The 13,294-nt window shown below is 59.4% G+C and overlaps 2 protein-coding genes across 9 annotated transcripts in view; both read right to left on the bottom strand.

Moving 5' to 3' along the window:
* LDB3 (LIM domain binding 3) overlaps positions 1-1,776 on the bottom strand; it is a 57,258-nt gene extending 55,482 nt beyond the window's left edge. For 2 of the 7 annotated variants that reach the window (XM_007458355.1, XM_007458356.1), the window contains exon 1: positions 1,503-1,595. In XM_007458355.1, the coding sequence (XP_007458417.1) occupies positions 1,503-1,595 (93 nt within the window). Of the gene's footprint in view, positions 1-1,502; positions 1,619-1,712 lie in introns of those variants that run through there. The other 5 variants (XM_007458354.1, XM_007458359.1, XM_007458360.1 and 2 more) reach the window with 5 other exon arrangements.
* A 2,625-nt stretch (positions 1,777-4,401) lies between these two features.
* OPN4 (opsin 4) overlaps positions 4,402-13,294 on the bottom strand; it is a 9,987-nt gene continuing 1,094 nt past the window's right edge. The window contains exons 2-11 of one of the 2 annotated variants that reach the window (XM_007458353.1): positions 12,825-12,970; positions 12,222-12,257; positions 11,610-11,743; positions 11,085-11,288; positions 10,266-10,437; positions 9,659-9,823; positions 8,621-8,728; positions 7,581-7,761; positions 6,276-6,419; positions 4,402-4,440 (exon numbers count right to left, since the gene is read on the bottom strand). In XM_007458353.1, the coding sequence (XP_007458415.1) occupies positions 4,402-4,440; positions 6,276-6,419; positions 7,581-7,761; positions 8,621-8,728; positions 9,659-9,823; positions 10,266-10,437; positions 11,085-11,288; positions 11,610-11,743; positions 12,222-12,257; positions 12,825-12,970 (1,329 nt within the window). The remainder of the gene's footprint in view (positions 4,441-6,275; positions 6,420-7,580; positions 7,762-8,620; positions 8,729-9,658; positions 9,824-10,265; positions 10,438-11,084; positions 11,289-11,609; positions 11,744-12,221; positions 12,258-12,824; positions 12,971-13,294) is intronic. The other variant, XM_007458352.1, reaches the window with a different exon arrangement.

The raw sequence follows: 13,294 nt of genomic DNA, 5'->3' as shown, positions 1-13,294 counted from the left end.
CAGCAGGATGGCGGCCAAGGCCTTCTCCCTGGACTAGAGCCAGGCCAGCACCCCAGAGGAGTTGTGAGGCTGTTGTGAGGCTATTGCTGTCGTGAGGCTCCCATAACACCCCTGAGTGGGGCTTTCCATCTTAGGGTCCCCCCAAGTGTCCACATTTGGTTGCACAGCCAGGACTGTGCCTCCAGTGGGGACATTGGCTCCTTGCCCCCTCTGCCAAGCACCTTTCAGGCCTTCCCTGGCTGCCCACCTCAGTGCCTCCCCACCGCCCTCCCCATCCCACCCTCAGGCCCAAGGCAAGTCTCCATGCCCTGGAGAAGAAACTGTCTCCCTGTCTCCAGGTGAGCAGTGACCCAGACACCCCTGCCCATCCATCACCCTCCAGTGACAGCCTGGGGCCTCAGCCTGCCCCCTTGTGCCCACACCAGCATTGCTGGGGCTCAGTCTCAGCATACCCCACCAGGCAGGGGTTGTGTTTGCCCTGGTACCTTTCACAGTCCACCCTGAGCCTTGGGGCCTTCAGCGCCCCTCTGCTGGACTTCCCTTTACTTGATAAGTGTTGCCTGAGCACCTACTATATCCTAGGTACTGGTCTAGGTGCCAGGGTCACAGCAGTGTTTAAAACAAAGTCCCTTCTCACAGACCGCTTCCTCTCAAGCGGATCTAGCTTCTTGCTTCTCTGGACTTCAGTGTCTCCAGCTGGGCAATAGAGTTACTCAGACAATCTCCAAAGATCTGTGACATTCCCATCAGGCAGTGCCATTCCCTGATCACAGACACTGCAGAACACACAGGCCATTTCCCCAGGTGAGCATGGCGAACCAGACTTGAGACAGGCAGGCAGAGCAGCTGTAGGTGAATGGCTAGGGCCCCCAGCAAGCGAGGAAGGCCCAGCTCCATGAAGCCAGCCAGTGTGAGGTCCCACAGCAGCCCCAGGAAGGTGGGGGTGGAAGGTGGCTGTTATCTCAGGTCTGGGATGGAGTGGATGCAGGAGACCGGTTACCAGCCCAGCCCAGCTCCGAGCCCTGATAGCAGGGCAGCCGAGGTCAGCAGTCTGTACATCTAACCACCTGCCCGCCTGTCACCTGACCTCTTCATGCTAGGAGTGCTCTTTCTCCAAAGCAGCTGCCCACTTCCAGGCTTGGGGGGTACCCTGAGCCCACCCTCCCGGAGAAGGGCTTAGGAAGGCCCTGTACTTTCTGTCCACCTGCCTGCCTGGCCTGCAAACTTGGCATTTCTTTCTCTGCTCAAAACACCAGCCGCTTGCCCATGTTTCATACTCATAATAGGCCAGCCAATTAGGGTGGGCAACAGCTGTGGCCAAGACCAGGGGCCTGTGGCCGGCAGTATCCAGTTGGGTCCAGTCCCACCCCCAGACCAGGGAAGTGTGCTCTGCTTTCCAAGAGCCTCGGGGAGGACAGACAGATGGATGGATGGATGCACACACCCTCCTTTGAGCATGCCCCGCCCCTGTGGGTTCTAGGCTGTGGGCCGTGCACACTCACCCGGGATATGGTGAGTGGCATGTTGAAGTCCTTGCCCCCCTGCAGACGGAAGCCCCAGGGCCCAGGCCCAGTCAGGGTCACGCTGTAAGACATGCCGGTGCTGACAGCGGCGGCCTCTGCGGATGAAGGGAGAGTAGAGTGAGAGGACCCTCACGCACCCTGCCCCCCCAGCCCGTACCTCGGCCCCTGCCCCCGACCGCCCGGCCTTGCCTGCTCCGTCCCTTTCTGCCTGGCCAGGCTGTGTGCAGCTCCTGAGAGGCTCCTAAGAATAGCTGGGAACGAATGCCATCGACACTGATATCTGCCCTCTGCTGCTCCCATAAATGGACTGTAACCCTACACTGTGCCCGCCCGCCCTCGGCCTCCCAGCGGGTCCACTGTGACTCACAAGGCTAATATAGGCCCTGGGGAGGGGTGTCCGGCACCCAGTACCCCCCAGGGGGCAGGAGAGGGGCCTGGCCAGGATAGTGATAATGCTCTGCCCCCCTGCTCTCCTCTCCTTGCTCCCTCCACCCTCTGGAGAGCCCAGAATGCCCAGCTGCCCTCTCTGCCTGGCTGTACCCACCCCCTTGCCCAGAAGACCGTGGCTGAGCTCCCTTGGCCAGGGGCTTTGTGACTTGGGTCTTTGCTGCCCTGTGTTCCCTGGTGAGGACCCTGAAGTTGCCTCTTATCCTCATGGTGGCCCAAGAGAGTTGTCCAACCATAAAAACAATCATAATCATAGCAGCAGCTCTGGGCGTGGCCAAGCTCAGCTCTGGACCCTTCACGCCATTATCTCCTCAGATCCTGAGGGGCTGCTACTTGTCCCGCTCAGAGAGGTTAAGTAACTTCCCCAAGGTCACACAGGTAGTAGACCCAAGCCATACTGGAGTCTGAGCTCATTCCTATGGGGACTCGTGCCAGATAACGGGCTGCCGGTGGTGGCAGGCACCTCCTGATACCCAAAGCTGGCAGTGGGGGTCCCCTGCCTGCACCCTCAGTGCAGGATCTGAAAGCAGGTCTGGGGCAGGCCCCCACCCTCCAGACCCTCTGGGGCCCAGCAGTTATTCCTGGCTCTCCTGTCTCATTTGTGCTCTGAAAACTTGACAGCAGCATGGAAAGCTCCAGCTGCCAGTGTTACATGCCAGGCCCCCGTGCCCTTTGCACCGGAATGGCAGGGGGCAGGGGGCAGGGAGGAGAGGCCATTTGCTCAGCTGCTGGGACAAGGGGCCAGAAGGGGCCGGGAGGGGAAAATGTGTGTGTTGTGGTCAGTCCATAACCCAGAGCCAGTATGCTCTGGATGGGGGCCTAGGCCCCTCGGGACTCCTGCCAGTGTGGTCTTTGAGCCAAGATACCTCCAGAAGCCCTTTCTCAGAAGAGACCTCAGGCTCTGTGTGGTCTGGAGGTAGATCAAGGCCCACACTGCTCAGGAAACTGAGGCTCGGGGAAGGCAACTGGGCCCTCTGTTCTCTGCCCTCCTGGAGGGCTCTGGCCTGAGCTGGGCCCTGAGGACTCACTACTGGCCTGGGTGTGAGAAAGTTCCCAGCTGCCAACACCCCACCTCAAACTCTGGGCCTAGCACATACAACATGCATGACAAGAAGGAGTCCCCACTTCACAGGGGCATTTGGTAACTTGCCCAAGGTCACAGAAATATCAAGTGGAAAAGCCAGGGAGGGACCTGTGTTTTTTCCCCCACTTCACCACCTCCTCTGCCCTGTGTCATGCAGCCCAGCTGTCCTGCCTGCCTAGGTCTGGCTCAGGAGGCCAGCAGCTCACGGCCAGCACCCTGACCTCCCCCATCCCATCCCCTGCCCCTCCCCCAGGCCCCACCCCATCCATCCCTGACTCCAGCTTTATCTCCTCTCCAGGGGAGGAGGGTGTTTGTCCCGCCAGGCTGGTGAGGATCCAGCAGCAGTGCATGACCAGTGTGGGGAAAGGAAGGAGCTGATCCTGCACAGGGATGGGGAACCCTGGGCTAGGCCGTACCTGGAGCTGCAGGCTCTTTCTCTGGACTCAAGCACCCGCCTGATGCCTGATGCTGCCTCTGGCGAAAGGGAGGGGTAGCAAGAAGGATGCTCTTAAAGGGGAAGGCCGGCCTCCCTCCATCTGCCTCCCCTGGGAGATCCAAAGCCAGCCAGAGAGCAGCTGGTACTCACAAGCCGGGCGCGACCTGCTTCCCAGTAACAGCAGCTCATCGGGGGGAGTAGGGATAGGGGCAAGCCTGGTCTTTGCCCCTCCTCCACTCCGTTCCCTGCAGTTTGAGATGGGGTTTTAGGAGTGAAAGTCATGAGGTGGGGAACAGAGGGAGAGGAGGAAGAGAGGCTGCTGTCGGCATCGAGGCCAGGCCTTGGGTCTCTCTCCCACGGTGGCACCAATAGGTAGAGACTGTGCTTGTCGGAGACCTTCTCTGCTTTTTATTTTTCTACATCCTGCCAGAGCCACACACCCTGGGGTGAATTAGACCACTGATTTGAAACAAACCACAGGTGCAGTGTGTGCACTCGTGCACTTGGTGTGCATGCAAATATGTACACACAGGAGAGTGTGCCCGGAAATGCACATGTGCAGAAGAGGGTGGTCCATGGTGGAAACAGCACTCTGGGGGGAAAGCCAGAGGTGAGTAACGGGTTCCAGCGAGTGAAGGTCTGTGTTCCGGGCCGCGGGAGGGCCTGGGGGCTCACTCTTCAGGCTGAGCCTGGGGCGCGGGCTCTTGAGCTGAGGAGTGGGTGCAGACCACTTTGCAGAGCAGGAGTTTTGCAGTACAGGGCCGCGAATCCAGCACAGCTTGGGTGACAGGGCTTCTTCCAAAGCCCGCAGGCCCACAGGGTAATCCTGGGTCTGTGTGTGTGTGTGTGTGAGGGGGAGGTGTGTCCCAGGAGACATGGGTGTGTCCCAGAAAGACAAACTGATGGGCACCCTACATCCTGGGGTCCAGGCTGGGGAGCAGCCCTTTGGTCTGAAAGCAAACAGCAGACATTTGTTTAGCTCAAGGAGTATCCCACTGGGAGTAGTCTCCCAGGGACCCTCTGTGTTTAGGGGCACCGCGTGACAGAGGGGGGCTGTGTGGCCAGGTTTCGTCCTGGCTGGGGGCTGGGCCTTCTCCAGGCGATGTCCGAGGCCACCTTCAGGCCGTCCCTCTGGGATGTCCCCGGGCTCTCGGACTCCTGGGGTCGGGACTGAGCTCTCCTCACCCCCACCATCCGATCCCCCCCTTCCCTGCAGTCCTCTTCCACATGCTGCGGCGTCTCCTCTCTCCCTGCGGTCTTAAATGCCTCATTCCTTGCCTGTCCTACCGACTTCCTCCCATCTTCTCTCTGCCGGCCCATTCCACTCAACCTGTCCTTCCGCAGCCACTGCGGGGAGGCCCGGCTAATCTGCTAAGTTGACCAAGCCCCTCGGTGCCCCGCGAAGCCCTCCAAGGGCTCCCTGTCCCCCAGGCTCGTGACTGGAGACCCCTCACGACAGCACCTAGTGGGCCTCCCCATGGCTCCTACCACCTCCTGCCCCCTTCCCTCCTCCATCCCCACCGCCAGCTCCCAGAGCCCCTTGGCTGCCCCTGGGGTCACAGAGAGACATTCTGTCCCGGGACACCCTGCTATGTTTGTACAGGCTGTTTCCTCAGCCTGAACCGCCCAATCCCCGCTCCTCGGCCCCATCCTGCCTGGCAATCCCTGCTTTACCTCCACCTTTCCTGGGAGCCCTCGGGGACTTGCCTCTGCTCTCAGCACCCTGTGTGCTGATACCTTATTGGCAGTGCTTATCACACACGTTAGGTGATGGCTGATGTGCTGTCCCTCTCTGCCCAGCGCCCCACCCCAGCCCGGTATTCTCTCCAGGAGAGGCACAGTGCCATTCATCATTGCCCGGCCAGCCTGGGGGACGCTGCCAGCCTCTGCCCTGGCCTCTGTGGTCATGAACAGTTCCCGGGCTCAGGGCTGGGGCACCTGGTGAGTGGTGATCCCTGGGGTGGGAACGCTGGAAGAGGCAGGGGCCCCACAACTGCAGGGAGCAGCCCAGGGCTCCCCCTCTCTGGGACAGGCAGGGGAGCAGCCTGGGGGAAGGAAGGCAGGAGCTGGGGGTGTGGTGTGGGTGTGAGTGGAGGGGCAGGGTGGGGAGCTGTCAGCAGAGGGGCAGGGCAGCCTCAGGACCTGTGTGCACGGCGTTTCCAGCGTTCCAGAATATGGCCTTCTCTAATCACCATCAACATTCCGTTCCATAGGCACTTGGGCTGACAGCTGGCCTTCTTTTAATAGCCACAAGTATTCTGGGCGATACCCTAATCTCAGGGCATTCTCAGTGAGCACATACACCGATTGCAGCCCCACGCCCCCAGGTACACCCAGTTTCCAAACACAGAGAGGTACATGCCACCCACACTTGGTCACATGCACAGCTTAGAGCAGACACATTAGGGCACACTCAATCCCATGCCCCACGGTGCCACAGGGACAGAATGCGTGTGCCAGGCACATGGTCACACACATTTACATACATGACGTACATTCATCATAGTACGGTAGAGCCACCACCACCTGCTATGTACGTGCACAGTCAAGGTCACGCAAACACACACAGACACTCTCAGGCACAGTCACACTCAGGCCTGCTTAGAACACCTTGGAGTCACGGAGACACCCAGGACCCCCAGGTGAGCAAGGGAAAGCTGGGAGGTGCAGGGAGGGGGTGATTCCCAGAGGGCATTGGGCCTGCTCCCCTTTCCTGGCCGCTCCCTGGGCTACTTGCTCCTTATCCCTGCCCTTTTATAGACTGGCAGGTGCCGGGCCCAGTTACCTTTCCGGGAGCCTCTGCTTCCTGTCCCTGGGACTTGGGAGGGGGCTTGGCTTCCACATCCTCCAGGCCCTGACCGCAGGGGGACCATCCACTCACTTGCTGGGCAGTCCCCCAAGCAGCTGTTACCTCTGTGTCTGTCCAGCCCTGGGGGAGTGGGAGAGTCCCTGTGAGGTGAGGGGGACATTCTGCATCCCTGCTTCTGCCCCCTCCCTGACCAGGCCTTTCTCCATCCTCTCTACACTTATTCACTGGGGTGAAGCCCACAATACTGTTTACAGGGTTGCTGGTCACCAAACCCTTGCAAACTGTGCGTGCATGTGCTGGGATGTGTGTGTATGTGTGTGTGCGTGTGTGTGTGTGCTTGTGTGCTTTCTTAAGCATGTAGGAGGGTATGTCTTCATGAGGATCTAGGCCCTCTTAATGGATAAGATTCACTCCTTGATGTTTACTACATTAGTTCAGGGATGAGTCCTCTGACAGCTCCTCCCTCAGCCCCTCAACTGAGACCCTCAGGGATGGGGGCAGTGGGAGGAGGTAAGTGGAAGCACTTGGTGAGGCCCAGAGTGGGCCCTGTAGGCACAATGATGGAGGAGCTGGGGACAGGGGCTCAGGTCACAGGGAACTCTCCTGGTGACATCAGGGGGCATCAGAGCTCCAGGCCCCAAGTAGGGGCTGGCAGACTGGTAGCTCCCATGGCTGACCACAACGGTGGGGTCAGCATCCGTGGGCACCCTATCTAGTCTTAGATGTGGACATGATGATTTTCCCTTTCAGAGGAGGACAAAGAGGCTCAGAGAGGGTGAGTGACCTGCACAAACTCACACAGTAAGGACTTGAACTCAGGCTTGAACATAGGTCCCCCGACTCCAGAGCCAGTGCTCCTTCCACTGTATCCTGTGAGCTCCAGGAGGAGGGCGCTTAATGCTGAGGGTGAAGGGTCCTGAGCTAGCTCCTGCCTGTCTCTCTAGAGGCCCATCTAGGGTGAGAAATGCTAGTCTTTGCAATTTGAGGCTCTAAGGCCCTGGGATAGTGCTGGCATGGAAGAGAGGCGGCCTGGAGTTGGAAGACCCATGTTTCGTCCTGGCCCTGCTGCTGGGTGACCCTGTGCCAACATGTTGCCTCTCTGACCCCAGTGCCCCTGTCTGGCAGGGACGATGGTGTGTGGGAAGGCCGTGGGGGGCGGTGGTGGTGAGGGGCTCTTCCTGCCAGCATCCCAGGTTCCTGAGGGTCCCTGAGTCTCAGAGGCAGCCCCGCCCAGAGGAAAGGATGGTGAGGTGCCAGTCAGTGAGGGCCCAGCTTCCTTACCACCTCGCTCTCAGAGCCCAGGGACACCTGGCGCCTCCGTCCAGTGATCCAACTGAGGTCCGAGGCCTGGCTGCTCAGTGTGGAGCGGTGGGTGAAGCGGGAGCTGGTGTACAGGCCAGTGTGCTGGCCTGACACGCCCAGCAGCACCCCAAGGCAGGGCAGGTGCTGGGCGATGGCCATTCTGCAAGGACAGCACATCCGGTTAGGGGGATGGACAGACAGACTTGAGGAGATGGGGGTGGATGGACAGACTGGTACTGGGCTAATGGGAGTGGACAAAGAGCCTCTGGGGAATTGGGGACGTAAAGACATTGGGGTTATGAGGATGGGCAGACAGACACTGGGTCCATGGGCATGGAGCGAGAGCCTTAGGGTGGCAGGTTCAGCCAGATGCTTGCTTTCGGTTCTCGAGTGGCTGACCTAAGCCACATTTCTGCAAATGGGGACCAAGAACGCTCCTGAGCCGCCTCTGAGCTGGATGGGCTAAGGCCTACAGCTGGCCTCAGCAGGGTGCTGAGTTACTGACACCACCAGGCAAAAGGAAGCACTGAAGGCCCCCTCGTGGAAGAGGCCAGCTGTGCTGGGATTCTATCAGCAGAGAGCACTCTGGGCCAGAACAAGCCCCAGGCCTCTGCCAGGGCCCCTGAAGTGCAGTGGAGCTCTCCCTGCTGTGATCTCTCCAGGCTGCCGCTGTCTGGGGGCCTCTCTTTGTAGCAAGCAGCACTGCTGGTCAGCCATCCTGGCTGCCTTTTGGCCTTAGCTCTGAAAATCCCAGTTACTACTGGACACTGCCCAGGGAACTCTGATGTCCCTCCAAGCTGAGCCTCCTAGGAAGCTGGGACAGCAGAGAGGGTCACACCAGCTCCAGATCCCATCCAGTGTCACTGGCTGCTCTCAGCTGCTAGAGTTCCCCACCCAATGCATGTACACAAGGGACAGGAAAGATGGCTGGCCCCTGCCCCCATTTATAGGCCCAGGCCCTCTATGCCCCTGAGGGTGGGACTGGGGATCTGGGGCTGGGTTCTGGCAGAGGGCCACACCTGTACTTGGGGTGGGTGATGGCATAAATGATGGGGTTGTAGATGGCAGAGGCCTTGGCGATGACAGCTGGCACCGAGTTCATGTAGGGCGTCAGGACATGTGCGTACCTAGGACAGAGAAGCTGTGGTCCCTCTGCCAGCTGGCCCTCCCTGGGGACTCCACAACCCACCAGCCCTCTCAGGAAACTTCTTCATAGGCCAACCAAGCCCTGCCAGGGCACAGCCCAGCCTGGTCTAAACCAGCATGACCAAGTCATCCCCGGGGGAGGGACTGCAATGCCAGGGAGAATCCTGATCTGAGGGGAGTGGGAACCCAGGGAGCAGTTGAGGGAGGGGTGCTGAGAAGATGTGCCAGGTTGGGGGTTTCGCCAGGTCCCACTGTCCCTTGGAGCCTGTGCTGCTGGCAGTAAACCCTCCCCACCCCCAATGACCCTGGCCCTCTGCCCAGCTCTCCCCATGCCCCGCCGAACCCTGATGCCTGCTGCGCCCCTGGCTCCTTGAGAGTAACAGCACAGGAGGGCCCCGGAGGGGACCAGGCCGTTCCTGCACAAGGAGAAGGTCTCATACCCAAGCACCTGCAAGGACTCATAGTTCTCACTGTCTCAAAGTGCTCCTGAAGTCTGGCCTGCCTCCATGCTGCTGCAGGTAGCAGAGTCCGCAGACTCTAGCCACAAAGGACTAGAGGGCGGGAGGTGAGTAGCACCCCGGCTGTGTGCCCACAGTCTGGGTGAAGAGGAAACCAGAACCTCAGGCAAAGTTGCATATTCCCAAGGGATCTGGCAGGACCTGGCAGCCCTTGCAGGCCCTCAAACCAAAGCCAGTGTGGCCCAGAACTCCCCCAGCATGTCTCCTAGTGCCTCCAGGAATGAGACAGGCCTGGCTCCCGTGGGGCATCTCATAGCAGGGGGACAATAAGCCTGTGAGGCTGGACCTAGGGTGTGAGCACGGCTGGCTTGGGCTTGGGCCGGGGAGGGAGAGGCTGCCTCAGGGTCCCCTTCCCCTTCCCCCACCCTTCCAGCCCCTGCCCCAGCCCCTCACCCAGCAAAGCCCATCAGGGCCACAGTGGAGTAGGGGGCCCAGGAGAGCACGAAGAGAAGGATGACCAACAGCTCGATCTTGGCCATTTTCCACTCGTTCTGCAGACGCTGCCGTTGCCAGGGGCACTCACCACCACCCTCGCCGGCCCCGAAAGTCTGGAGAGCTCTAGAAAGCATGCAGAGTCTGGGTCTGACCCCACTCGGGTTGCAGTGAGGGCCAGGGTCATGCCTGCTGTCAGGGAGCCTTCTTGGACCCGGCCATCCCTTCCAGGGCAGGCAGCCCTGACTCCCAGAAAGTTCCCCAGTATATCCACAGCCTAAGCTGCCTCCCTGCACTTCTGCCTGCCGTGTCTTCTCCCCACCACACCCCCTGACCAAGGCTGAAGGCCCACGCTTCAGGAGACCCTGCCTCCTGAGACTCTTCTAAGCACCCAGGTTGTACTGGCCTTCCGGCACCCCATCCCATAAGCACATGTACTGAGCTGGTCTTTGCCCGTCTGGGGCTGGGAGTGCCCCGGGGTGTGGGTACAGATGTGAGTCACGGGCAGCCCTGGCCAAGGGGCACAGCCCCCCTCCCATGGAGCCCCTCCTTCACGCCCAGCTCTTACTGGCCCGTCTCCCGGATGGCCTTGAAGATGAAGATGTAGCAGTAGATGATGATGAGCAGGGGGAGGAAGAACACAAAGCAGAAAAGCAGCATGGTGTAGGCGCGGACCGATGGCATGAAGCTCACGTAGTCCCAGGAGCAAGAGGTCAGCAGCCCCTCGGGCACATAGGCACCTGGGAACCAGGGGCGGGTGCTCAGCCTTCAGGGCGGCGCTGGCTCAGGCTCCTCATCCAGCAGGGGCTTTGGATGTGGGGTCTGAGCTTCTCAAACACTGGCCCCGGCCCCAGCCCTGCCCAGTGGAGTGAGGAAGCCGGAGGGGAGCTTTCCAAGCTGGTTCTAACAGGAGACAGCTGGCAAAGTCCACTGCCGCCCAATCTTGCCAGTTTGGAAGAGAGACCTCACCATAGCCCCAGGGTCTTACTCCCCCAAGACTTCAGCCAGATTCCTGGTCCTGCCTCAGAAGGGCGGGTGCCTTGCTGCTGACCCTCCTACCTGCTGAGGCCTCACACCCCAATTCCTGTCTGTCTGACTCATTGCAAACTCAGCATCAGATGCACCTGTCACTTCCCGCCAGCCAGGAACCACACGGTCTTCCCCTCTGCATTTGGGGATGGGAGCCCAGGTTATCCTCTGACTGTTGATGGTACAGCCCCAGTTCCCCCTGCTGCTAGTCATGCCCCCTGAGTGTCCATTTGCTCTGAGACTTAAGCAGTCCATTGGCCCCTCCTGCCAGCTGGTCAACCCAAGTCCACCTACCTGCCCCTTGAACATACCCCTCCCAGCCTATCTTCCCTTCCCCTGATTCCCTGAGCCCACTTACTCCAGCCAAAGAAGGGCGGCAGACTCCAAGCCAGGGCGTAGAGCCAGACGCCCAGCAGGACAAGCGCCGCCCGCCTCTTGGACACCATCCCGACGGTGGCCAGTGGGCGTGTGATGACCAGGTAGCGGTCCAGGGCGATGGCCGTCAGGGTAATCATGGAGGTGATGCCAAAGACAGCCCCACAGAAGGCATAGAATTCACAGCCTGTGGGCACAGCTCCCTGACCTCAGTCCTTGGCAGGGAGCTCATCAGATACCCCAGGGGAAGGAGGGTCTGTGGATTGCGTGTACTCAGCTCCCACGCTCGCCTCTCAAGGAAATCAGGCCTAGCTGCTCTCCACCCCGCCTGCATGCATCTGACAGAGGCTCACGGAATCCTCTTGCTAACTCATGAGACTGAGGGTGACTACCCACTCTTTGCCCAGGAAGAGCACATCGCCTTCTCATCTGGGCCACCCTCCACCGTGGACATCCCCTGTCCCAACCCACCTCCTCCCTCCAGCAAAAGGGAGCCCCAAATGTCTACCTGTCTCTCCAAAGAGCCACTGCTTATAGACACTGCTGGTGAAGAAGACGGGGGCCTGGGTGAAGGACATGAGGAAGTCACTGACTGCGAGGTTGATGATGAACATGTTGGCAGGTGTCCTGAGACCTCTGCTCCTGTGAGGGGTCAGAAACCGTCAGGAGGCGCTTCTGCTGGGGAGCTTCCCTCAAACACATGTGCACACATGTGTATGCTTGCACACAGGCACGAGCTGCTGGCCCACAGGCCCATCCCGCTGCCCAGCAAGTACCAGCCAAACAGCTCTGGAGCCTGGCATTGTGGGCTAAGAAGTGGAACCCCTCAAGGCAGCAACTCATGCCTCTCCTGTCCCCCTTCTGCCAGTGTCCCTGCAGTCCTCACCTTCGGGGCTGGCAAAGGGGACAGGAGTTGACGATGGTGCCCACAGGCCAGGTACTTTCACAAACCTCGTCTCCCATAATCATCCGTCTTCACATCTACCCTCTCACCCCATTTCATTTTGCAGATAAGAACACTGAGGCTCCCACCCATGAAGTGGCTTGCGGTCACAAGACTCAGTCAGTGACACAGCCAGGATTCACTCATTTGCTGGGCACTGCACATATAAAAACTTACTTAATCATCACATTGACTCCATGAAGTAAATCACAACTTCATTTTGCAGACAAGAAAAGTGGACTCAAAGAAGATAAGTAACCTGCTCAAGTCGTTTCAGCTAATGGGTGGTAGAGCCAGGAGTTCACTTCTCCACGTGCCTGGCTCAGCCATTCAGGCGGCGAGTGGGGCAGGTAGGGAAGGAAGCCAAGGGTGGTGGCCAGGGCTGGTTGCTGAAGGGCTTGAGGACTCAGGACCCTGGTACCAGGGCTGCTCTTTGAGGCAGAGGGAGGGTGCCCACTGGGACAGGTGATGGTGGAGGTGAGCCGAGAGCAGGGAAGAATAGGCAGAGACGTGTGTGTCATAGGGACACATACCCTACACAGACGGTGTGCCTGGGGCCCAATTAAATGTGCCATTCAAGCTGCCCTGGATTACATTTGGGCCCCTTTCCTGGGTTTGAAGATGGAGGCCTGAGCCTGAGACCATTGGCCCTGGCCTCCCTACCCAGACTCAACAGTGCCCTGGCACTGCTGGCACCAGAATTTCCACCCTGTGTTCTGCCCTGTCTCTGCATGGCTGGCTGCCCTCAGTGCCCAGGCCCCCATCCTGCCAACCAGGCACCTGCAGAAGGTATAGATGACCGTCAGATTTCCCAGCATCCCTGTGAGCCCCACCAGCAGGATCACCGTGCCCAGGGTGTAGTGGGCGTAGTCTGGAACATCGACCGTGGGAAAGGGGACCCAGGCAGCAGCCTGAGCCCTGGCTGCCTGTGAAGAGACAGAGAAACAAGGGCATCACATGACTTCATCACCTTCAAATAGTCCTGAGAAGAAGAGTTAGGGTTCCCAATGGGGCGGGTAAAAAACTGCCGCAGAGGGGCAGGCTCAGAGTGGCAAAGCCGTTTGTCCACACAGTTAGCAAGTGGCTGAGCTGGAATGGAAACACAGGTCTCCTAGTTGAGCGCAAGTTCCTATACCACGGCCCAGATGCAAAAGTCTTCTAGAAGTGTGCTCAGATCACCTTTGGAGGCTGGTAGGACAGACAGACACATGTTTGGCAAGCAGGGACATGGCTGGAGTGACTTTCTCTTT

The sequence above is a fragment of the Lipotes vexillifer genome, unplaced genomic scaffold (genome assembly GCF_000442215.2).
Source record: "Lipotes vexillifer unplaced genomic scaffold, Lipotes_vexillifer_v1.1 scaffold437, whole genome shotgun sequence".
NCBI lineage: Eukaryota > Metazoa > Chordata > Mammalia > Artiodactyla > Lipotidae > Lipotes > Lipotes vexillifer.
The sequence above is the reverse complement of the archived record's forward strand: the minus strand, read 5'-3'. Positions and strand labels throughout refer to the sequence as shown.